The sequence below is a fragment of the Microtus pennsylvanicus genome, chromosome 5, assembly GCF_037038515.1.
Source record: "Microtus pennsylvanicus isolate mMicPen1 chromosome 5, mMicPen1.hap1, whole genome shotgun sequence".
Lineage (NCBI taxonomy): Eukaryota > Metazoa > Chordata > Mammalia > Rodentia > Cricetidae > Microtus > Microtus pennsylvanicus.
In genome coordinates, this window is record NC_134583.1 from 72,151,460 (window position 1) to 72,174,117 (window position 22,658).

Genomic DNA, 22,658 nt, shown 5'->3' on the forward strand with positions numbered 1-22,658 from the left:
TGTTAAATAGCAATAATCATACCCAGGTCACACAGCCAAAATAATGGTGAAGCCGAAAGTAGCCAGACAGAGCTACATGGCCCTCGGGATTCTATCTGGCGTGATTATATAAGGTTGGGGATGTTGCCCTTCTTTCTCCAACTCTTGGCTCACATAACAAGTTAAGACATATAGAATCCGTCTCCCACGCCTCTCATAACTATTACGGTTAGCAAGAAATTGACTTATTATTAACTGCTGGATCTTCTGTTGGTCTTTTCCCTCAAGATTATGCATTTCAAAATTCCAGAAGTTTTTCTCTGAGAATCTCACAGACAGTGGCATCCAAAGCGGGGAAGCAGGTGAGTTGCCACCAGTGGGTTCAGCCAGAACAGTGCGGACTTCGTGGCTCTCCCATGGTCCCTGAGGAAGGGAATCAGCCATGGGCAGGTATCTGTTCTGTGAACCACCATTCTCGTGAACCACAGTGTCTCGCGTGAAACCGGTGCCTGCGAGCATTCTTCTATGTGTGAGGAGTGGATCCATGCTCTGCATACAACATGCATGTGGCACAATAAAGACAAACACACCGGTGACATTAGGTAGCCTTTGGGGGAGTCTACACAGAACATTCAGGCACCAGCAGCTGGATTTTTGTCCCTTTGGGACTTAGCCAGTCAGGATTGACATTCAGCTTGACACTTATTCCAAAGGCCTTTTCTGCGATGGGAGTATAAATCAGAGTAGGGAGAAGGCCCACTGAGCTAGGTGAGGACAGTGGGAAGACAGCTGTTTTCGTCCTACCTTTTGTTATGCTGGAGGATGAACCTAGACCCTCATATGTGCTGGGCATGCACTCTACCACTAAGCCACACCCCTACTCCAAAGTCAGCCCCTTATAGAGCTGTTTGGGGTTAAACCCCACAGAACAGCTGCCTGAAGTCAGACACACCTCTTTTTCAAGGGAAAGCTAGCAATTTCTTCTCATCTGCCAACTCTACTGGATCTAGAGAAGCAGTTTGATTCCTTTTCATGGTGAGGAGAAAGAACATCGGGATTGATTAGTGATGTCTGCCTTGTAATGGCCATCTTTGAAGTTGAGATTGCTATCCAGTGAAGGAACATGCTGGTTCTATAATTCTGTTCCTTCCTATAATCACCCCACATATATGGGATTGTTTTTCTTCCTAACCCAGCATAACCACACTGCTTGAGGTCATCCAAAAAGATCTGAAACACAAACTCTGTTTCTGAAATCCAACATAAAACAGTATCATAAGCTGGTGAATGACAATATCAGGAAGGAGAGATAGGTACCCCAAGTCACACCGTCCAACTAATGGCAAAGCCAAGAAACAGCAAAAGGCCTTCTAGATCATGTTTGGTTTAGAACAATTGTCCCTTTCACAAGCCTCTCCCCCAGCTCTCTGCTAACAGTAAGAGCTGACTCATGCAGAGTCCTCCCACCCACCCCACCCCCTCATGCCTCACCTTGGCCTGGCATCCTTGAATTATTCACCTGCCCTCCTGTCAAGATCTCCTCCTAATCATCTATGAGAGACCTAGGTCGGATGCCCCCACACAAAGCATCCCACAGTTAGCAAAGGGCTTTCTTCACAGTGCCATTTTACTTCTGTATGAAGCCCCCTAAGAGAGTCCACTCTAGAGGGTTCCTAAAGTCCCTTCTGAGCTATTTCCAAGCCCTCGAGTCAGAGAGCAGCTTACACGGCTTGGAAATCTACAACTTCGTCAGCAACCCTCAGAACACCGATATCATTGCCATACCATTGCTCACGGAGTCCCCCTCAAAGCGAGCAGGCACTGGGCCCATACTACACTAAGGCCTGGGAAGCCCCATTATCTACTGAGTAACTATGGCCATTAGGAGGAGCTGATGCATCCTCAGGTGGCAGTGTTCCTAACTATGACTCCGCATCATTTTCTCTCCCCAGATGTGATTCTAGAATGCCTTGGCTACAAGTGGGAACTCCACTACCAGCAGATTTTTCAGTCCGAGACCTTGGCCAAGCTCTACCTGACAGCCCTGATACAGAACACAAAAGGCCCCACAAAGGACCTGGAAAGGATTCTAAAAGGTAACCTCCCAGGGGACCTGTGACGAGAGCGGCAGATCCCCTCAGGATTGAGAGAATTGGTCGTTGATTGGCACATGGTCGTCTTCATTAACGTTAAATCACACTCTACGGTGTGAGCTCACCATGTGTCGAGACTGCCCCCTCAGCTATGAAGTGAACGATAGCTCTTGTTGTATGAGTTTGGAACTTAGAGGAGGTAATAGGTGTGGGGGTTCTAGAATAATACCTGGCATGGAGCAAGTATTCAGTACATCTCCATTAATATCTTTGTAACAAACAAGTCTTATCCAGCCATGTAAAACACGGAGCCTACCTCCTCCTTAGAGGAGACAAGATGGGCTATGTTGACTCTCCCAAAAAATATTCTGGAAGGAAATCACAGTTCTGAAATCTGACTTGTTCGCCCTGTTCGTGCTGGTTAGAGGTTTATGTGTGCGTTTTTCCTTCTGTTCCCTTCCCTGCTGCTCTGTTTTTCTTTTTCTCAACTTGTCACCTTCCAAAAAGAATTTAGGTCACTTCTTTTATTCTCTCTTCTTTGCACCCCAACCACCTTAGCCCTCCTCTTTCCTAGTCCATATGTCTTCAGCGGTTACAACACCAGCTTCTTCAGGCACCAGCCTGACTATCCTCCAGACTGGCTCATAAGCAGGTGAACTGGAAAATCCATGGTCCCCAAAGCTAGCCAGCATGCTGGTCAGAGCGGGATTGCATCCTCAGGCTGTGGAAGCAATGCCTTGCTGTTCTGCAGCCGGCCAGGCAGCCAGAGTCACTCAGTGGCCCTCCCTGGGCCTGGAGTACACTCTCCTATCTGCTCACACCCATTTGACCAAACAGCATCTGAACCAGCATGGAGCCAGATCTGTAAGCAGCTTCTGCATCCCCACAGAAGCATGAAAACCCGAGTCCCTTCTTGTGATGTCTTTTCTGTCCCTAAGCATTAGCATTTGCCTCACATTTTCTAGAACAGGGCTGCACTCCTCTACCTTCCCAGAGCTCAGCTCAGGACACTGACTGAGCCATGGATGGAGACTCTGATGTCTTGGAAAGGAATTTCATTGGAAAGTAAGGGAGCCTGCGGTGGGGAAGAGGGCAGCGCCCATGTTATCTTTCATGGGTCCAGAACTGTGTCACTAAAGACTAGGTCCCGCCCCTCTATCCCAACACCCCTGCTAGTCACAAGGTCTAGCTGCAGATCTCAGAAACGGTATAGTAACGAGAACTCCCTGTCCATGATTGTCGCTGCTCTCCTCATAACCACCCACACCGAGAAGTGCCAGGACGTTCCTTTCCAGGATGTCCCATGGAACCGCCACCACCTTCTCGATGCCTTTAGAAATAAGCAAGGCCTCTGTCCCAAGGTTGAACACTGATCTCACAATCATTGCTTGGGTCCTGTGGGAAATGTCTGTGCACTATCCTGGAGCTGGCATGGATAAGGCTTCAGGAAAAGTTCTGGAGAGCCGAACTCTGTAGGTTCCATGGCTACTCATCCTCTTTCCACCTCACACTGATGAACCACTGAACTAAGAGCTAGGGACGATTGTTTAGGATGACACCCAAAGAAACGGTCTCTTCTACTAAGCGCACTCCAACCTGGTCTGATTTCCACAGACCTCAGGAGCAGGGTTAGTTTCCTATCTGTCTGGGTGTTGGCGACCTAACCTGGAGGGAAGGTTGAGCCTGTGTGTCTGGCTCGCACTCCGGCTTAGTTGGTACCATCCTTTCCTTCCAAAAACATAGGCTGTTGTGCTTATACCAGGCAGCTAGCGGGATAGAAAAACACCCCAAAATAATGATAAAACATGGTAAGCAGCATGAACCGTCATAATACTAGCCAACCCCTCCTGTGTGTCTCCTGTGTGCGAGGCATTTGTGTGTAATGTCTTTCGCTTTTTGCAATGGGGGGAGTAATTGGTAAGAACATGCATCAGGAGACCATGCAATCAGGCTAAGAGGAAAGTGATTCAGAGTTAGGTAAAAACCTGGCACTTAGAGGGTACAGAGGTAAGCAAGGATGGTGCCTAGTGGGTACTTCACAAGTAGTGGGTACTTCCTGAATGTCAGAGGGTCGTGAGGGGATGCTGAGAAAAAGGGACTTTTGTTGACACATTTTTCTGCAGCCCCACTTCCTCTTTGGCTCCCACCTCATGTGATCTTGAGCTCTGTGGTGCTAGGATCTATTCATTTTGTCTGTTCAGCTAATATTGACTTAGGGCCAGTGTGTGAAGAACCATGGCACATCCTGGGGATGGTGTGGCTGGTGAACCGTCAATGTATCTGCCCAATAAGTGTAAGATTAGATCCATGGTGTAACAGCAGGTTGTGGCAAATTGGTCTTCGAGAAGAAACAGCTATATAGTTGGACTAACAGTGCTGTCTTCCCTATGGGGTCAGCCAGGGAAGGTTTCTCTGAGAAGGGGACCTGTGTGTAGGCCCCTAGGGAAGGAGAAAGACAGGGAAGGAGTGCTTCATTATTCAGGTCAAACTCAAACTGGTAAGTTTAGAACCTAGGGAGAAGTTGGAAGCCAGGAAGCTCCTGGGATCATAGGTGAAGCTCTGGCCTCTGTGCGGAGTGGAAGGGATGATCTTGGAAACCCCCTCTGAGAGCCTCAGTTTAGAACAGTTCCAAGTACATGGACTAGCTAACGGTGAATTAGCTGGCCCCATCCCTTCACCCAGAACTCTTGGGTGGCAGGGGGCAAAGCCTCGAGAGCCACTATACGGGGCTTGTTAGATGGCTCAGCAGGAGCACCAAGTCCAACAATTAGAGTTTGCTCTGGGACCCACATGGTGGAAGAAGAGAGCTGGCCTACACATGTGCCCCAGATATAAGGATATAATAACATGTCTGGGAATTTTGTTTGTTTGAGACAAGGTTTTTCTGTGTAAGCAGTCCTGGCTGTCCTGGAACTCACTCTGTAGACCAGGCTGGCCTTGAACTCACAGAGATCCACCTGCCTCTGCCTCCCAAGACCTGAGATTAAAGGCTTGTGCCACCACCACCTGACGTAATAATACTTTTTACAAAGAAGAGAGCCGCCATGTGGCTGCCACAGCCCCCTACTCAGCCTTCAGCAAGTGGTCCCACTTGCTACTGGCTCTGTGCATGAAGCCCAGGCACCAAAACTAATGGCTGAGGCCTGCTTTGCCTTCAAATTGCTCACAGCCTAGATGGGGGTAAATGGAAGAAGGACAGAGGGAGGGGCACAGAGCAAGACGTTGTATACACACCCAGCAGCACGATGCAGAACTCAGTCACCCGTTCTATCGATGCTAATATTATTTGGGGGGAGGGGGCTGGGAGAGAGTGACAGAGGAACCTCTGTGCCGCTCAGCAGCTACTTGTGAGTCTCAAACTGTTTCTAAATAAGTAGGTACCTCTAAAAGGCATCCACCAAACAATCGAACTAAAAATACAATGACAAGTGCCAGGACCCAAGCTATGTGCATGGTGATGGGGCCTCATTCTCCATCTTCACACTACATTTTCTTCACTAGCTCAGGCACCTGAGAAGGTCAAAGAAAGGTCCCCTGTAAAGAAGATCATCATTTCCTTGAAGATCAATGACCCGGCAGTCACCAGAGTTGGTAAGGTGACCCGTCCTTCACATTCTGAGAAGGCCACTGGTACGGTCCTCCCAGAGACAAAAATGAACAGCAAAACACAGCAAACATTTGATGCATGCTCCTTCTCAAAACTACTGAGCAGGGACTGGAGGGATGGCTCGGTCAGCAACGAGCCTGCTGCATAAGCGCAAGGACCCAAGTTCAGGTCTCCGCACACAAGTAAAAGCCAGAAGCAAGCACATCTGTAGCCCAAGTCCTGGGTGGGGTCAGGGAGGCAGACATAGGTGAGCCCTGATCAGTGGCCAGCCCGCTGAGCCAAAGTAATGAGATTCAGTGAGAGACATGGCCTCAAAATAGGGTGAAGAGTGATTGACAAGACACCTGACATCAACCCCTGACTTTTACACACACAAACACACACACACACACACACAGACAGAGACAGAGACAGAAAGAGACAGAGATGAACAGTGCTGAGAAAGAAGGACCAAGAAGGCTGGGATACTAGGAAACACAGGAAATCAGAAAGATCAATGTGGTCACTGGTCAGGGGAAAAGATACAGGAAGGGAAAGATGTTCAGGCTTCTCAGACCTGGGGGAAGCTACCTTACTGAACTCATACCTGTAGGGTATAGGGACATCCATGGGCCTACCATTTTCCCAAACAGCACTTGATGTGCCCACCACCACACACATACACGCACACATACACACACACACACACACACACACACACACACACACTGGTCCCCATTGGCTGGCTTCCAGCAGCAGTAGAAGGCTCCTGCAGAGTGTTTAACCTTTCCCCCAGGTTTCCCAATCAGTCATCTGTGTGAGCACGGCTTACAGGACTCGCTGTGATGACACAGGTCTGTAGGTATGTAGGTCAGGGAGCACTGCAGATAGTGCCCTGGAGCACTGACATCGTCCTCATAGTACACTACATCAGCATAGCAATCCTGTTTTTAGGAGGCCATGTTGTATTTAAAGGAGGCCGGGTCCATCTGATCTCTTGCCAGGCAGTCTGATTTCTAAATCACTAAGTTACCCTGGCTCTACCCAGAATGCCCTGGCCTCTTCTGAAGTTCTCAGACTCCAAGGGAAACCCATCACTCAGCTCCATATCAGGGATCTAGAGAAGAAAAAGTCCACCTGCCTGTATGTAGCATTCTCCACAGAGTCAAGTAGACACATTCCTGTGGGGCCATGGACCCCAGGTTCGGGAAGACAGGCTGGGTGACATGCTAGCCTTGGGGTTATCTGACACGCAAACCCTGAAGACAAGCTCGGAAAATCTGCCTTCCTCACCTTCATCCTCGGCTTCCCTAGGAGGCTGCAGGTCTAGGGGGTCATCTGCCTAGGTAGTCTGCACCCAAGTCTGCACTCACTGTTCCTCCAAACATCTCCACCCGCTCCCTGCGGCAGTAGTGAGACTCCCGGGTGGGCACACAAATCCCACACTAACGGCTCCCCCTCTGCCGCTGCCTCCCCAGCCTTCGCCCTGGCCCTGAAGAACCTCTACATGAACGAGGTGGAGATGAACGTGGACAACGTGCTGGGCGTGCTGGCTTCCGCTCACATCCTCCAGTTCAACCGCCTATTTAAAAAGTAAGGATGGCAGGAGGGGCCGGCTGTGCAATCTGGGAGTATTCTTTGCGGCTCGTTTCATGAGATGTTCCTCCTCCTTGGAGTTCGCTTTGTACCAAGCATGACTTAGAACCCAGAAAGGGGCATCGACACTGATGTGTTAAGTGTTTATGACATCCCCCATTATGTTTGTGCATGTCAGTCAAGTGATTCTTGATTCCCGGGAATAAATTACAAGTGGGGAGATCCTATCATGGGAAGAGATTTTGCAGGTATGCAAAGTGACTTCCTTCAAACCCAGCTCTCTTATCGCTTTTACCTGAGTTCATCTGGGAATTAAAACCTTTCCCCACTAAGTACACACACTCCTAAGCTGTCTTCCTGACTTCTTCCTGTCCTCAGACCTCTCACTTCAGATAAAACATTGTTTTATTCTTGAAAATATTTTTAAATTGTGAAGAATGTTGCACATAGTCATGGTAAATTTTTTTGAAGGGGAAAAATGCAAAGATCAGGCCAGTGAGCAGCCCGGATGGTACAGGCACGTGCCACAGCCTGGTGACCTGAATTTAATCACCAAGACGGACATGGTGGACGTGGAGGACTAACTCCCTCAAGTTGTCCTCTGACCTCCACATGAGCACGGTGGCATGCATATTTCTTTCTCCCCCACAAAGTTGATTAATGTAATTTAAAATTTGTTTGTATGAATGGAAAGATGAGGATCAGATGTGGCCATATCTCAGCATCCACTTTGGGGCATAGCCTTCTCGCCTGGGCTGCTGATTGGTCTGGCTGCCAAGTAGGTGAGCTCATGGAGCCAGAAGAGGACCAGGAGAATTACGATCCATGTGAAGGCTTCTGCATCCTGAAGTCACCTGGGTCCTGGAGCCTGTATCCCATGAGAACCTGAGAACACGTCTCAGTACTTCTGCCTTGAGTGGCGTGACCCAACAGGGCTTGGTCACCAGCCCCCAGTTATCAAAGAGCTCTTTCTGCAGACTTGAGAGCAGCTGTGTGAATAAGCAGTGAAGACCAGTTGAGTTCTGCAGTGAGCTGTCCATTCACAATGTGCCTCAGTAGTTTGTGTCATAGACTGTAAATCCTCATGCCCTAACCGCTGCCTGGGATTTGCTGAGGGCTAGGGGACAGTGGCCTCAAAGCCTGGAGACGGTGTGTTGGCCATGGTCAGACATGGTTCTCGGCTTTCTGTATCTCCCCATCACTCTCCCCCCACACTCCCCAAGCAGCCCTGAGAGCTGGCAGTGTTCCTGATCTAGCTGTCCTAGTGAGGAGGCTGGGGCCGGAGAGACACAAACTTGCTTCCAAGTAGAGCAGCAAGGACCTCAGACCTGCTGTTCTTCACCACACTATCCCACTTGGCTTGGGTGAGGGAGCCATGTTGTCACTTCTAGGGCCCTAGTTGGGGGTTGGGGTGGGAGGGCCGCTAATTCCGCCCTCATTCATGCCCCTGCTCCTCCCAGAACTGTTTCTTGGGCTTCTCTGGGATGCCAAGGAAGCAGAAAAGGGCCAATGGGCAAGCAGTTGTACTTGAAAGCCTATGGCTCAAAACTCCCCACAACACAGGAAATGAGTCAAGCAGGGTGGAGTGAAGTCAGCAGCTCACAAATGTTACTTACCCAGGCTGGGTAGGATTGACTTCAAGGACAGTTTGTGCCTGTGACCAGCACTCCTCTGAAATCTCCCTTTTAACTTATCTCCAAGTTCTCCTGTGTGTTGACACCTATGAACGGGTACCTGCGCCAGGTGGAAATTCCTGTGTGGGATTTGTCTTTCTTGACTGTCCTGTTCCTTCTCCAAGTTGCAGGGATGTATACCTTCTGAATCCATTTGGCCCTGAAGACAGGCCTGGAGTAGATTCGTGTGGCTGTCTAATTCCCTATGCAACTGTGATGCAATTCGGTCCAGAGACCTAGGTGGTCTGCCTGGCTCATTTAACCTCCCCAAGCCCCAGTGAGTTTTTACTTTGAACTGTAGCTGACAAGTTCATATTGTATAGCCTAGGCTGGCCTTGAACTAGCAAATCCTCCAGCCTCAGCCTCCTGAGTGCTTGGATTACAAGGATGTACCATAGCTCCTTGACAAATGCCAGTTAGTATAAATGAATGAATATCCCACCCAAGCCAAGAGAAGACACTAGCTGCCCTGGAGAGGACGGAGACAGGCTTTCTCCTGGGGAATCTGGAAGGATTTCACTTACTAATTTTAGAGGCCACACATTCAGATTCAATGCTACCTATGCTTCTGAGCCATCACCCCATTCCCGGGGTACCAGAGGAAGCCTCAGGTCGGGTTCTCCAACTGCAACTTCTCAGAGCCTTACTGGGGGATACAGATCCCATGAGCCAAGGATTCTTTAGGGGCTCAGAGGGCAGGGATAACCTGCAGGGAGACACTGAGAGGGTCCTGGGGTCTGAGAAAGTCCTTCAGTACGTTCATATGGCCAGACTTGCGGGGCCATGTAGTTGATCCTCATGGGAGGGAGGCCCCTGAAGTCAGAATTAGTTGGTGTGGTGTTTTGCAGTTATCTGAGGAAGCTGGCCTTGACTATGCAGGCAGTGATGGATGGGAGGGTCAGACTTTGCCTGAGACTTCCCATCCTCCTTATGACGTAGCTGATACCCACTTTAGCTCAGCCTAGTCCCGTGGTTCTGAACCTTCCGAATGCTGCAACCTTTTAATACAGCACCTCATATTGCGGTGACCCCCAGCTATAATATTATCTTGTTGCTACCTCATAACTGTAATTTGCCACTGTTATGAATCATAATGTAAATATCTAATACTCAAGATCTGTGACACCCGGGGGTCGCCACCCACAGGTTGAGAACCGCCGGCCTCACTGGTTAGTGTGACACCCGTGGAAGCACAGCTCACTTACTTGGATCGTTCCTGAGCAGCTATTTCCCAGGCTCACGTATGGGGAGGGTGGCTTTCTTCTTGAAGTGGGCCTCTAGCCCTTCAGGCTCCACCCACCACCATCCTAACTCTGACACTTGGAAGCCCTGTGTGAGCATTAGTGTCACGTTCCTGCCTCCTCCACGGATGAGCCAAGAGGAGCAGGTCCTCTGTTCTCCTGCCTCCTCCCCTGCTTTGGTCTGCGTGTCAGAACAGGAAGAACTGTAGCCGTGACGAGCCAAGTCTCTTGACCTGCTCATGAGCCTGGGCACGTGAGGCCTGCCCCAGGTTCTTCAGATGACCCCAGAGAGCTTAGCATTCTAGGCTGGAGGTCAGGTCGGGCCTGCCGCACAGCTGAGCCTGTGTTCGAGAAGCTGATGGTGCGACTGATGGGGTGGATTAGTCATGAGCGTGGTGCGCATGAGTACACATGCATGCATGCATTGCAGACATGCTCACAAAGGAGGACAACGGTGCCCCCGGGTCACTCTTACGGCATGGTGACTTCAGGCACCAGATGAGACGCTGCAGCTTACCCCGGCTGAGGTCCTGGTTTATGAGCAATCACCCTGCTAGCTGCTTGGGTCTGAATCACACACTCTGGAGGTCTTTCGCAGATGGGATCTGTGCACACGTGTATCACCTGGTGATACTGCATAGGCTCTCGCACTGATGTCTGCGCTGGTGCCTGGACTGGGATCATAGCTGAGTTGCTGTCACAAGACGACTCAGGGTAGCTGGAGCAGAACAGGAAGGAAAAGGTGAACCCGGAGTTTAGGGTGATCCCGGGTCATAGAGGATCTCAGAGGTCCCATCAGCAACTTCCTCCACTTGAGTTAGTCAGCAGAGTGGGGGACCGGAAGCATGAAGAATAGTTAAGCAGAAACCCTCTGCAGTATGGGTTTAGCGCTGGGGGCACTGTGAGAGGTTAGTACTGAGGTGGAGCTGAGAGGAAGAGAGGACCTGAGCTAGGTTCAGGGAGAAAAGAAGCCCAAGAATCACGAAGATGAGAACTGATGGTTTTGCAATCTTAGGAACCAGGAGTGTTAAAACAGAAGGCAGGGAATTCTAATAGGCCCCGGCGGAAATGAAGATATTCTAAAAAGACATTTGTGCCTCTCAGTCTGTCAGACTACAGAAACAATGGACTTCAAAGAAAAGAAAATTTCCCCAAAGAATCTCATGCCAAGAAAAGAAAAAGGTGCCAGCTGTTGGGGTGAGGGGATCTTGTATCCCAGAAAAAGATCCCACACAGTCCTGAGAACTTGTCACACAGCCACACAACCACATGGGATGAGCCTAAAGCCCAGGCAGTGATGTGTCCCTGGTGGGCAGAGCCTCCTAGTTAAACTTTAATGTCACATCGGAACCCCAAAGACAGACTTGGGGTGGTATGGCTCACTGTATCTCATCTCTCTTTCCCAATGTGCCCACAGAAATAAACAATAAATTTAATTATTAGCAGAAGAAATCTCCTTTTTCTGCCCTCTACTTTTAATCTGGCTCTTTTAGTCGGCTTCTTGAGGCTGGGTGGCTGCACCTGGCTCGGGACTCAGGCTGTGCTCCTTAAGTTTGATAACAAGACTACTGTAGGCCTAGAATCAACTCAGCACAGGGTTCTCCTGTCCTCACGCCCAGCCCTGAGGGGACAAGTCTCCTGGAAGTAGCGAGGTCATCCTAGAACACAAGGTGGAGGGCAATCTGGTCATGGCCAGGCAGTTTACTCATTTGCTGGCTATTTCTTACCTCTTCCTAGCAAAGGCTCTAAAGTCAGTACATGAAATAAAAACAACCGGACTCCTTAATTTGCCTTCATATTTTTTAGGGAGAAAGAAAAACAAAGACAGATAAACTGAAACTTGTCTACCACAGCATAGGTGCGCCACATGCTCAGCTCTGAACGTCCTAGCCACTAAGGCTAGAGGCAACTCCAGGAGTGACATGGAGTTAAAATTGCCTATCAATCTAGAGAAAGAAGTCAGCTCAGAGAGGCGCAGCCACTGTGGGCATCTTCAGCGTTCTCGGTGATTGCTAAAGAGAAAATGATCAGCGACTCTCTGTTCTTTTTCACGTTGGCAAAGATGCCACAGCAAAATAGACATCACGAAAGCCGTTCTCTGGAGGCATGGGTTGGGGAGCCCCCTGCTCACTGACCAATTCTGGCTTCACGGACGGATATGTTTAGACTATGTGGGGCCAGTGAGACGGCTCAGAGTGAAAAGACGCACGCCACCAAACCCCAGAACCTGAGTTTGAACCCCAGGAACCCCCAAGATGGAAGGAGGGAACTGACTTCTGCAGGTTGTCCTCGGAATCCCAAACGCGTGCCTTGGCCTTCACACACCTGTTCACTCAGACACAGAAACGTCATCGATAAATGCAAGTCCCGGATTAGACTTTAGGTGGATCCCGGCTGGTTTTACTCCAACCACAGGGTGTTGATGAGCCCCAATGATGCCCTGAGAGCTGCGGCTGCTTGCCCTCTATGCCCTCTTTGGTAAGGCGAACGTGCCTCATGCCTGAAAGCGACCTAACATCAGATAAAACGGTTACGGGACAGACACTTCCGAGATGCCCCCTTCTACCTCCAGCTCACTTCGGTTTCACCCTTCCCTCTCTCTGCACGTCAGTTCTGTCATCCCTGTTTTGCCTTTCTGATCGGCACTTGCTCCTGCCACCCGCCTTCGCCTGTGCTTCTTCTCTCTCTCAGAATACCGGCCCCTCAATCCCGGCCCCGACCACTTCTTTGTCCTGCTGTTTCAGATTCTAAATTCCACTCTTTCTGTTTCCGATCGCTTTTCTGATTAAAGCACAACCAGATTCCCTCTTTCCTGCATTCCCATGGTACCTTGTGCTTTAGCCTTATTAGCCCTAGGGTGTCCAACCTTTGGACGTGGAGACACCATGTCATCTACGAATGTGTTGAGCTGCAGTTTGGACATATGCATCCTAACCCCTAGCCAATTATAACAGCATGATAATCTGTTCAAGTGTGTACTTAATAAATGGCATGAGTCTTCCCATTGGCCATTAGCTATGTTCCTTGTACACCAAAGTCCTTGGCCAGTATCAGGCACACAGTGCGTGATCAGTAGATAGAATTTTGGTTGAAGAATCGGTCAGTGAAAATCAGGCCTGGTTATGAGAAGGAACTGAGATATTTATCAGAAAGGTACTGTTGAAATCTGTTTGTGGACAGGAGAGAATAATATTTGAGGCTATCTAGCAGTGTGTTGGGAAGAAAATGCCTTGGGTAGGAGGGCATCCAGAGGCCATCTTGGCAAAGCTTCTCTGGCTCCAGGCCATGGTGCTACTTTCTGCTAACAAGGCTGCTCACTTGTCGTCTGAAGAGTCTGAGCTCCTTCTGGCCTCACTCCCTCCCTTAGCCCGGAGCTCTTAGAACAGGCCTCAAATTCCTAAAATAAGGCTCCCTTCCCTTCCCGGTGAGAGGTCTCTGCCGCCACCCTCGAGCTGACCTGAAGTCTCTGCCCGTCCTCCTCTGACAGCACATGGGGCTGTCAGTACCAACAGTTTTCTCTCCACAGGTGTGTCACCATGATGTTGAACAGACTCATGCCGAGCACCATCAAGAACTTCTATTTGGCCGGCTGCAAGGTGAGGATGGCGGGGTGGGGGTTATACGGGCCCTGGGATGCCAGAACTTTCAGAGCACCCGGGCCCTGGATGTCATCCATGAGGCCTAACTCCAACATGGCTACTCAAAAGCACCAACTCAAGAGTAGAAATACTTAACTTTCGAAAGGGAAGGAAGGAAGGAAGGAAGGAAGGAAGGAAGGAAGGAAGGAAGGAAGGAAGGAAATTAAAGATGCGTGAGCAAGAAAATAGCTTGAAAAGCCTTGATCTTGGGATTCAAGAACAGTTTCTAGCATGACCTTTTCACCAAGGCAGCAAATACCTTCTAGAACACAGCCGAGACCATGAGTTCTTATCCCACCTAGGTCCAATCAGTCACTGTTGGGAACAGTAATACAATGCAGCTCTCGTTATCAGAGGGCAGTGGACATGATGAGCAAGCAAACTGCTCAGGGCACTAACTGCTGAAGGCCAGGGCTGATTCCCAAGCCTTCCCTCCTCATTTCAATCCCCTGCCTCACATCTACCGCTCACTGACAAGTGGCACACCGTGGGATTTCAGGGCAACAGTTACCCACAGCCAGCATGTCATGATGCTATATCTAAGAAATATACCAGTGTCTGTCAAAGAACCACCTAGTTCCCAGTCACTCCATACACAGCACTAGAAAGTCTCTCTTGGTAACATCCTTGTGTTCTGGGTGCCATTTCTCAGCAAGTCTTTAGCCCAGAAAAACCCATGTCCTCAGGCCATGCAAGGTCTGCCAAGACCTTCTCAACCCATGTCCTCAGGACATGCAAGGTCTACCAAGATCCTTTCAAGATCCCTGGTTCTAGGAGCCCTTTTCTTTTCTTTTTTTTTTTTTTAGCAAATTAATTTTTTTTTATTTTTTTTAATTTATTTATTTATTAAAGATTTCTGTCTCTTCCCCGCCACCGCCTCCCATTTCCCTCCTCCTCCCCCAATTAAGTCTCCCCCCAGCCCGAAAAGCAATCAGGGTTCCCTGTCCTGTGGGAAGTCCAAGAAACCCCCACCTCCATCCAGGTCTAGTAAGTTGAGCATCCAAACTGCCTAGGCTCCCACAAAGCCAGTGGGTGCAGTAGGATCAGAAACCCATTGCCATTGTTCTTGAGTTCTCAGTAGTCCTCATTGTCCGCTATGTTCAGAGAGTCCGGTTTTATCCCAGGCTTTTCCAGACCCAGGCCAGCTGGCCTTGGTGAGTTCCCGATAGAACATCCCCATTGTCTCAGTGTGTGGGTGCACCCCTCGCGGTCCTGAGTTCCATGCTCGTGCTCTCTCTCCTTCTGCTCCTGATTTGGACCTTGAGATTTCAGTCCTGTGCTCCAATTTGGGTCTCTGTCTCTGTCTCCTTTCATCGCCTGATTCAGGAGGGTGCCTATATGTTTTTCTTTGGGTTCTCCTTATTTAGCTTCTCTAGGATCACTAATTATAAGCTCAATGTCCTTGGTTTATGGCTAGAAACCAAATATGAGTGAGTACATCCCATGTTCCTCTTTTTGGGTCTGGCTTATCTCACTCAGGATAGTGTTTTCTATTTCCATCCATTTGTATGCAAAATTCATGAAGTCCTTGTTTTTTATTGCTGAGTAGTACTCTAATATGTATAAATTCCATACTTTCTTCATCCATTCTTCCATTGAAGGGCATCTAGGTTGTTTCCAGGTTCTGGCTATCACAAACAATGCTGCTATGAACATTGTAGAGCATATACTTTTGTTGTATGATAAGGCCTCTCTTGGGTATATTCCCAAGAGTGGTATTGCTGGGTCCAGGGGTAAGTTGATCCCGAATTTCCTGAGAAACCGCCATACTGCCTTCCAAAGTGGTTGCACAAGTTTGCATTCCCACCAGCAATGGATGAGTGTACCCCTTTCTCCACAACCTCTCCAACAAAGGCTATCATTGGTATTTTTGATTTTAGCCATTCTGACAGGTGTAAGATGGTATCTTAAAGTTGTCTTGATTTGCATTTCCCTGATCGCTAAGGAAGTTGAGCATGTCCTTAAGTGTCTTTTGGCCATTTGAAGTTCTTCTGTTGAGAATTCTCTGTTCAGCTCAATGCCCCATTTTATAATTGGGTTGATTAGCCTTTTACGGTCTAGTTTCTTGAGTTCTTTATATATTTTGGAGATCAGACCTTTGTCAGTTGCGGGGTTGGTGAAGATCTTCTCCCAGTTGGTGGGTTGCCTTTGTGTCTTAGTGACAGTGTCCTTTGCTTTACAGAAGCTTCTCAGTCTCAGGAGGTCCCATTTATTCAATGAGGTCCTTAATGTCTGTGCTGCTGGGGTTATACGTAAGAAGTGGTCTCCTGTGCCCATGTGTTGTAGAGTACTTCCCACTTTCTCTTCTATCAGGTTCACTGTGTTCAAACTGATATTGAGGTCTTTAATCCATTTGGACTTGAGTTTTGTGCATGGTGATAGATATGGATCTATTTTCATTCTTCTACAGGTTGACATCCAGTTTTGCCAGCACAATTTGTTGAAGATGCTCTCTTTTTTCCATTGTATACTTTTAGCTCCTTTATCGAAAATCAGGTGTTCATAGGTTTGTGGGTTAATGTCAGGGTCTTCTATTCGATTCCATTGGTCGACTTCTCTGTTTTTATGCCAATACCAAGCTGTTTTCAATACTGTAGCTCTGTAGTAGAGTTTGAAGTCAGGGATGGTAATGCCTCCAGACGATACTTTGTTGTATAAGATTGTTTTGGCTATCCTGAGTTTTTTGTTTTTCCATATAAAGTTGATTATTGTCTTCTCCAGATCTGTGAAGAATTTTGATGGGATTTTGATGGGGATTGCATTGAATCTATAGATTGCTTTTGGTAGAATTGCCATTTTTACTATGTTGATCCTCCCAATCCAGGAGCAAGGAAGATCTTTCCATTTTCTGGTGTCCTCTTCAATTTCTTTCTTCAAAGACTTAAAGTTCTTGTCAAATAGATCTTTCACATCCTTGGTCAGAGTTACCCCAAGATATTTTATGCTATTTGTGGCTATCGTGAAAGGTGATGCTTCTTTAATTTCCCTCTCTGTTTCCTTATCCTTAGTGTATAGGAAGGCCACTGATTTTTTGGAGTTGATCTTGTATCCTGCCACATTACTAAAGGTGTTTATCAGCTGTAGGAGTTCTTTGGTAGAGTTTTTGGGGTCGCTTATGTATACTATCATATCATCTGCAAATAACAAGAGCTTAACTTCTTCTTTTCCGATACGAATCCCCTTGATCCCTTTATGTTGTCTTATTGCTGTTGCTAGAACTTCAAGCACTATATTGAAGAGGTATGGAGAGAGTGGACAGCCTTGTCGTGTTCCTGATTTTAGTGGGATGGCTTTGAGTTTTTCTCCATTTAATTTAATGTTAGCCGACGGCTTGCTGTAAATAGCTTTTATTATATTTAGGTATGACCCTTGTATCCCTAATCTCTCCAAGACTTTTATCATAAAGGGGTGTTGAATTTTGTCAAATGCTTTTTCAGCATCTAATGAAATGATCATATGGTTTTTTTCTTTCAGTTTATTTATATGCTGGATTACATTGATAGATTTGCGTATGTTGAACCAGCCCTGCATCTCTGGGATGAAGCCTACTTGATCATAATGGATAATTTTTCTAATGTGTTCTTGGATTCGGTTTGCCAGTATTTTATTGAGAATTTTTGCATCGATATTCATGAGTGAGATCGGCCTGTAATTTTCTTTCTTGGTTGGGTCTTTATGTGGTTTTGGTATCAGGGTAACTGTAGCTTCATAAAAGGAATTTGGCAATGACTCTTCTGTTTCTATATTGTGAAATACATTAAGGAGTATAGGTATTAGCTCTTCTTGGAAGTTCTGGTAGAATTCTGCATTGAAACCATCTGGTCCTGGGCTTTTTTTGGAAGGTAAATTTTTGATAACGGTTTCTAGCTCTTCGCGACTAACAGGTCTATTTAGATCGTTCACCTGGTCTTGGTTTAGCTTTGGTATGTGGTACTTATCTAAAAAAATGTCCATTTCTTTTGCATTTTCTAGTTTTGTGGCATACAGGCTTTTGTAGTAAGATCTAATGAGTCTCTGAATTTCCTCTGTGTCTGTGGTTATGTCCCCCTTTTCATTTCTGATCTTATTTATTTGCGTGTTCTCTCTCTGTCGTTTAATTAGTTTGGATAGGGGTTTGTTGATCTTGTTGATTTTCTCCAAGAACCAACTTTTTGTTTCATTGATTCTTTGGACTGTTTTCTGCGTTTCTATTTTGTTGATTTCTGCCCTCAGTTTTATTATTTCCAGTCTTCTACTCCTCCTGGGCGCATCTGCTTCTTTTTTTTCTAAAGCTTTCAGGTGTGCTGTTAAGTCTCCGATGTATGCTTTCTCTGTTTTCTTTAAGTGGGCACTTAGGGCTATGAACTTTCCTCTTAGCACTGCTTTCATTGTGTCCCATAGGTTTGAGTATGTTGTCCCTTTATTTTCATTAAATTCAAGGAAGACTTTAATTTCTTTCTTGATTTCTTCCTTGACCCAGGTGTGGTTCAGTAGTTGACTGTTCAGTTTCCATGAGTTTGTCGGCTTTCTGGAGGTAGGATTGTTGTTGAATTCTAACTTTAATCCGTGGTGATCTGATAAGACACAGGTGGACACTGATATTTTTTTGTATCTGTGGAGGTTTCCTTTGTTTCCGAGTATGTGGTCAATTTTCGAGAAGGTTCCATGGGCTGCAGAGAAGAAGGTATATTCTTTCCTATTTGGGTGGAATGTTCTATAGATGTCTGTTAAGTCCATTTGCTTCATTACCTCCAGTAGTTCTCTTACTTCTCTATTAGGTTTCTGTCTGATTGACCTGTCCATTGCTGAGAGAGGTGTATTGAAGTCTCCTACTACTAGTGTGTGTGGTTTGATGTCTGCTTTGAGTTTTAGTAATATTTCTTTTACATACGTGGGTGCTTTTATATTAGGGGCGTAAATATTCAGGATTGAGACTTCATCCTGACAAATTGTTCCTGTTATGAGTATAAAGTGTCCATCTCGATCTCTTCGGATTGATTTTAGTTTGAAGTCAGTTTTGTTAGAAATTAATATGGCCACACCTGCTTTTTTCTTAGGACCATTTGCTTGAAAGATCTTTTCCCTGCCCTTTACTCTGAGTAGATGCCTGTCTTTGTGGTTGAGATGTGTTTCTTGCAAACAGCAGAATGTTGGATCCTGTTTTCGTATCCAATCTCTTAGCCTGTGCCTTTTTATAGGTGAATTGAGACCATTAATATTAAGTGATATTAATGACCAGTGGTTGTTTACGCCAGATATTCTTATTGTTTTTGGAAGTAGAATTTGTGTGTCTCCCTTCTTTGAGTTGTGCTAGTGAAGGGTCGCTAGATGCCTGAGTTATTGTAAGCAGTGTTGGCAATGTTGGATTCCTTGGGTTGCGATTTTCCTTCTATTACTTTCTGTAGGGCTGGATTCGTGGCTACGTATTGTTTAAATTTGTTTTTATCCTGGAATGTCTTGATTTCTCCATTTATAGTGAACGAAAGCTTGGCTGGGTATAGTAGTCTGGGCTTGCATCCACGGTCTCTTAGCTTCTGCAGTACTTCTATCCAGGACCTTCTGGCTTTCATTGTTTCCATAGAGAAATCAGGTGTAAGTCTTATCGGTTTACCTTTATAAGTTACTTGGCCTTTTTCCTTTGCAGCTCTTAGTATTCTTTCTTTAACCTGTATATTTTGTGTTTTGATTATTATATGGCGAGGGGATGTTTTCCTTTGATCCAGTCTGTTTGGTGTTCTATATGCTTCTTGAATATTCAAAGGAATATCTTTCTTTATGTTGGGAAAGTTTTCTTCCATAATTTTGTTCAAAATATTTTCTGGGCCTTTGAGCTGTGACTCTTCTCCTTCTTCTATTCCTATTATTCTTAGATTTGGTCTTTTTATTGTGTCCCAAATTTCCTGAATGTTTTGTGATGAGAATTTGTTGGCTTTGCAGTTTTCTTTGATCAGAGCGTTTATTTTCTCTATGTTGTCCTCAGAATCTGAGATTCTTTCTTCTATTTCTTGTATTCTATTGATTATGCTTGTTTCTGTAGGCTCTGCTCGTTGACCTAGATTTTCCATATCCATCTGGTCCTCAATTTGTGTTTTCTTCCTTGCTTCCATTTCAGTTTTCAATTCTTGAACTGTTTCCATTACCTGTTTGACCGTTCTTTCTTGGTTTCCCAGGGTATTATGTACGTATTTACTCATTTCTTCAAATTTTTGGTTATACTTCTCATCCATTTCTATAAGGGCATTTTTCACATGTTGTTTAAGGGACTCTACAGCTTTCATAAAGTCAATTTTTTCCACTTCTTCTGTGTTATTGTGTTGGAGACCTTCTGTTGTAAGATCGTTGGGTTCTGGTGTTTTCATGTTGTTTTTCAGATTATTGGGTGAATTCTTTCCTTGGCGCCTGCCCATCTCCTCCTATCGATGCTATCTAAGGGGTCTTTTAAAACTGGTTCAGGTTCCCCTGCTGGCCAGGGGCTCCTCTTACAAAATGCCCTTGCTCTGTTTCCTGGTTCCTGCTGGGGGCCAAGATCCCTCTTACCCCTCAGAAAGGTCTTCAGGAATAGGACCCGGCTCCTCCTTTGCCAGGGACCTCCCCAACCGAAGGCCTACCTCTTTGGTTTAATTGTAGTGGGGCGATCTGTTCTTGGTGTTGCGCGCGGTCCCTGCAGCCTGCTTCTGCTGCTGGGACGGTTCCCGCCGCCAGCAGCCTGTGTCCTCTGCTGCCGCTCTGGTCCCAGTGGGTCCCCGCCGGCTGCGCTGGGCGTCCTCCGGCCGCGCTTGCCGGGTGTTCCGGCCGCGCTCCGCCGCCCGGTGTTCCGGCCGCGCTCCGCCGCCCGGTGTTCTCTAGGAGCCCTTTTCACAGTTCCTTTTTTCCCTCTCTCATTTTTATCAGCTCTTCGACAATTTTTTACAGTGTATATTAACCATATTCACCCCATCCTCCATCTTCTCCCACATCCTTTCCTTTTCCCTAACCACCAAAATTAGTGTCCTCTGTTAGCTTGCTTAAAACCCACTGAGTACAGTTTGTGCTATCCTTATGCTATTGGAGACTGGCTGACTTACCAGGGGCCACAGATTTAAAAAGTCTCTCTCCCCAGCAGCTATCAACAGCCAATAGCTTCTAGGGTGGGCTTGGTGCCCACCTCCCCTCCAGGTCCTGTCTTTTCATTCTTGCTTCTAGAGTGCATGCTGGAGTAGCCTCTGAACTCCACATGGGTTAGGCTTCTCCAGACTTGCAGTGGGGTCACTGAAGGCAGCCCAGGGTCTTCAGCACACAAGCCTCTGCTCAGGCAGTCTGAACAGTAGCTGGACCAGTTACTAAAGAAGGCACCTTGGAACCTCAGTTTCTCCATCGGTGCCATAGGGATAACTGGGAACTGACCTCACAGGGAGTGGTTTAAATCGATGGAGTTCAATCCTCTGATGGTTGTGACCACGCTCCACCACCCCACCCCTCCACACTCCCAACCTTCCCCTGCTCCTACCCCGTCCCCACCCCAGCAGAGTTTTTATGAAAATGGGGCACATCTGCACGCAGTGTCGCTGCAAGCCAGCAGAGGGGGCTGGGAACCAAGCGTGTTTTCTCCAGCGCCTTCCTATTTTGCCTCCTCAGTACAAGGAAGAGCAGCTCACCATAGCCTGTGAGAAGTGGCTGGCGATGAACTTGGTACCTCTAGTGGGGACACAGATCCACCTCCGGCACATCCCCCAGCATCTGCTGCACAAGGTGCTGAAGTCCCCCAGGTCAGAGCTGGTGTGCGGCCCGCAGGATGGGGGTGGGGAGAAGCAGGCGCTGTGGGGGACAAGGAGCTGTCCCCAGTCATGGCCAGACCCACATCTCTGTGGACTTGCCGTTTAGTTCCCAGTTCTCCGCTCTTCTGAATAACCAGGCCTTGGAGGGGAGCCAAAACTCAGGGTATTACATGTGGAGTCAGGTTCTTTATGCTCCGTAGGTAAGGACCTGCTGATGTCAGCTGTCTCCTTATCTGACTAGGTCAGAAAAGCAAAAGACTACTGCTTAAATTATTTTTTTAAAAAAGAGGAAGAAACCCGACAACATTCACGTTTTATTATGGAAAATAAAGAAAGGCAGAGAAAAGAAAAGAAAAACTTCTCACTCCAAACAAGATTTCATGTCTAGTCCCTTACTCCTTTACTGAAGCCTAAATATCCAACTGCCTGTTTGGCCTCTCTGTCAAAGCTAAATACTCACAACTTTCAGAGCCCCCTGCCCTTGCTGCTCACCCCTCTCCTAGGACAATGTCCTCAGAACACATGAGAACCTTGGATTCCTCTGGATACTATTTTGATTTCACCTTGACCATGAAGCCAATTGTTTCCAAACTGAGTACTCCACAGTGCCTGTGCCAAGGCAAAGCCTCCCTCATCTCTCATGGCCCATGGCAGGGCCGGCTAATGATACACCTACCCCCAGTGTTGATCTCGCTTCTGGCTTTGATCTCCACAAGTAACATCTGGTTCTACCATCTCACGGTCTGACACAGCCACACACATGGACCTTCCTCGGACTCTCTGCAGTGGTGTGGCCACCCTGTGCATGCTCCCTTCCGCCTGAAATCCCTGTCCTGTCCTGCCAAGCTCTGTCTCGTCCTTTCTCCAGCTGTTTAGGGAGCCGTGGACAGCTCTTAGCTTTTAGCTGATTCCTGATATTTTACCAACGTTCTCACCTTAGCTACTGGCTTTCAGCGCAGATTTTTCTTCATCTCAGATTATTTCCTTACGTTATACTTCTAGGAAAGAAATTGCCAAGATGAATGGACTGTGTGTTTTGAAATCCTCTTTTAAAAATATTTTATTTGAAAATTTTAATCTTCAGGAAAAGCAATAATAGTGCAAAGAACCCTGGCTTCT

General features: G+C 47.2%; 1 protein-coding gene across 1 annotated transcript in view; it reads left to right on the forward strand.

The window, feature by feature from the left end:
* The window catches only part of Btbd16 (BTB domain containing 16), a 55,036-nt gene that overhangs the window by 7,574 nt on the left and 24,804 nt on the right, over positions 1 to 22,658 (forward strand). The window contains exons 3-8 of the mRNA XM_075974864.1: positions 268 to 341; positions 1,932 to 2,075; positions 5,574 to 5,663; positions 7,137 to 7,251; positions 13,695 to 13,764; positions 21,400 to 21,530. Of these exons, the coding sequence (XP_075830979.1) occupies positions 268 to 341; positions 1,932 to 2,075; positions 5,574 to 5,663; positions 7,137 to 7,251; positions 13,695 to 13,764; positions 21,400 to 21,530 (624 nt within the window). The remainder of the gene's footprint in view (positions 1 to 267; positions 342 to 1,931; positions 2,076 to 5,573; positions 5,664 to 7,136; positions 7,252 to 13,694; positions 13,765 to 21,399; positions 21,531 to 22,658) is intronic.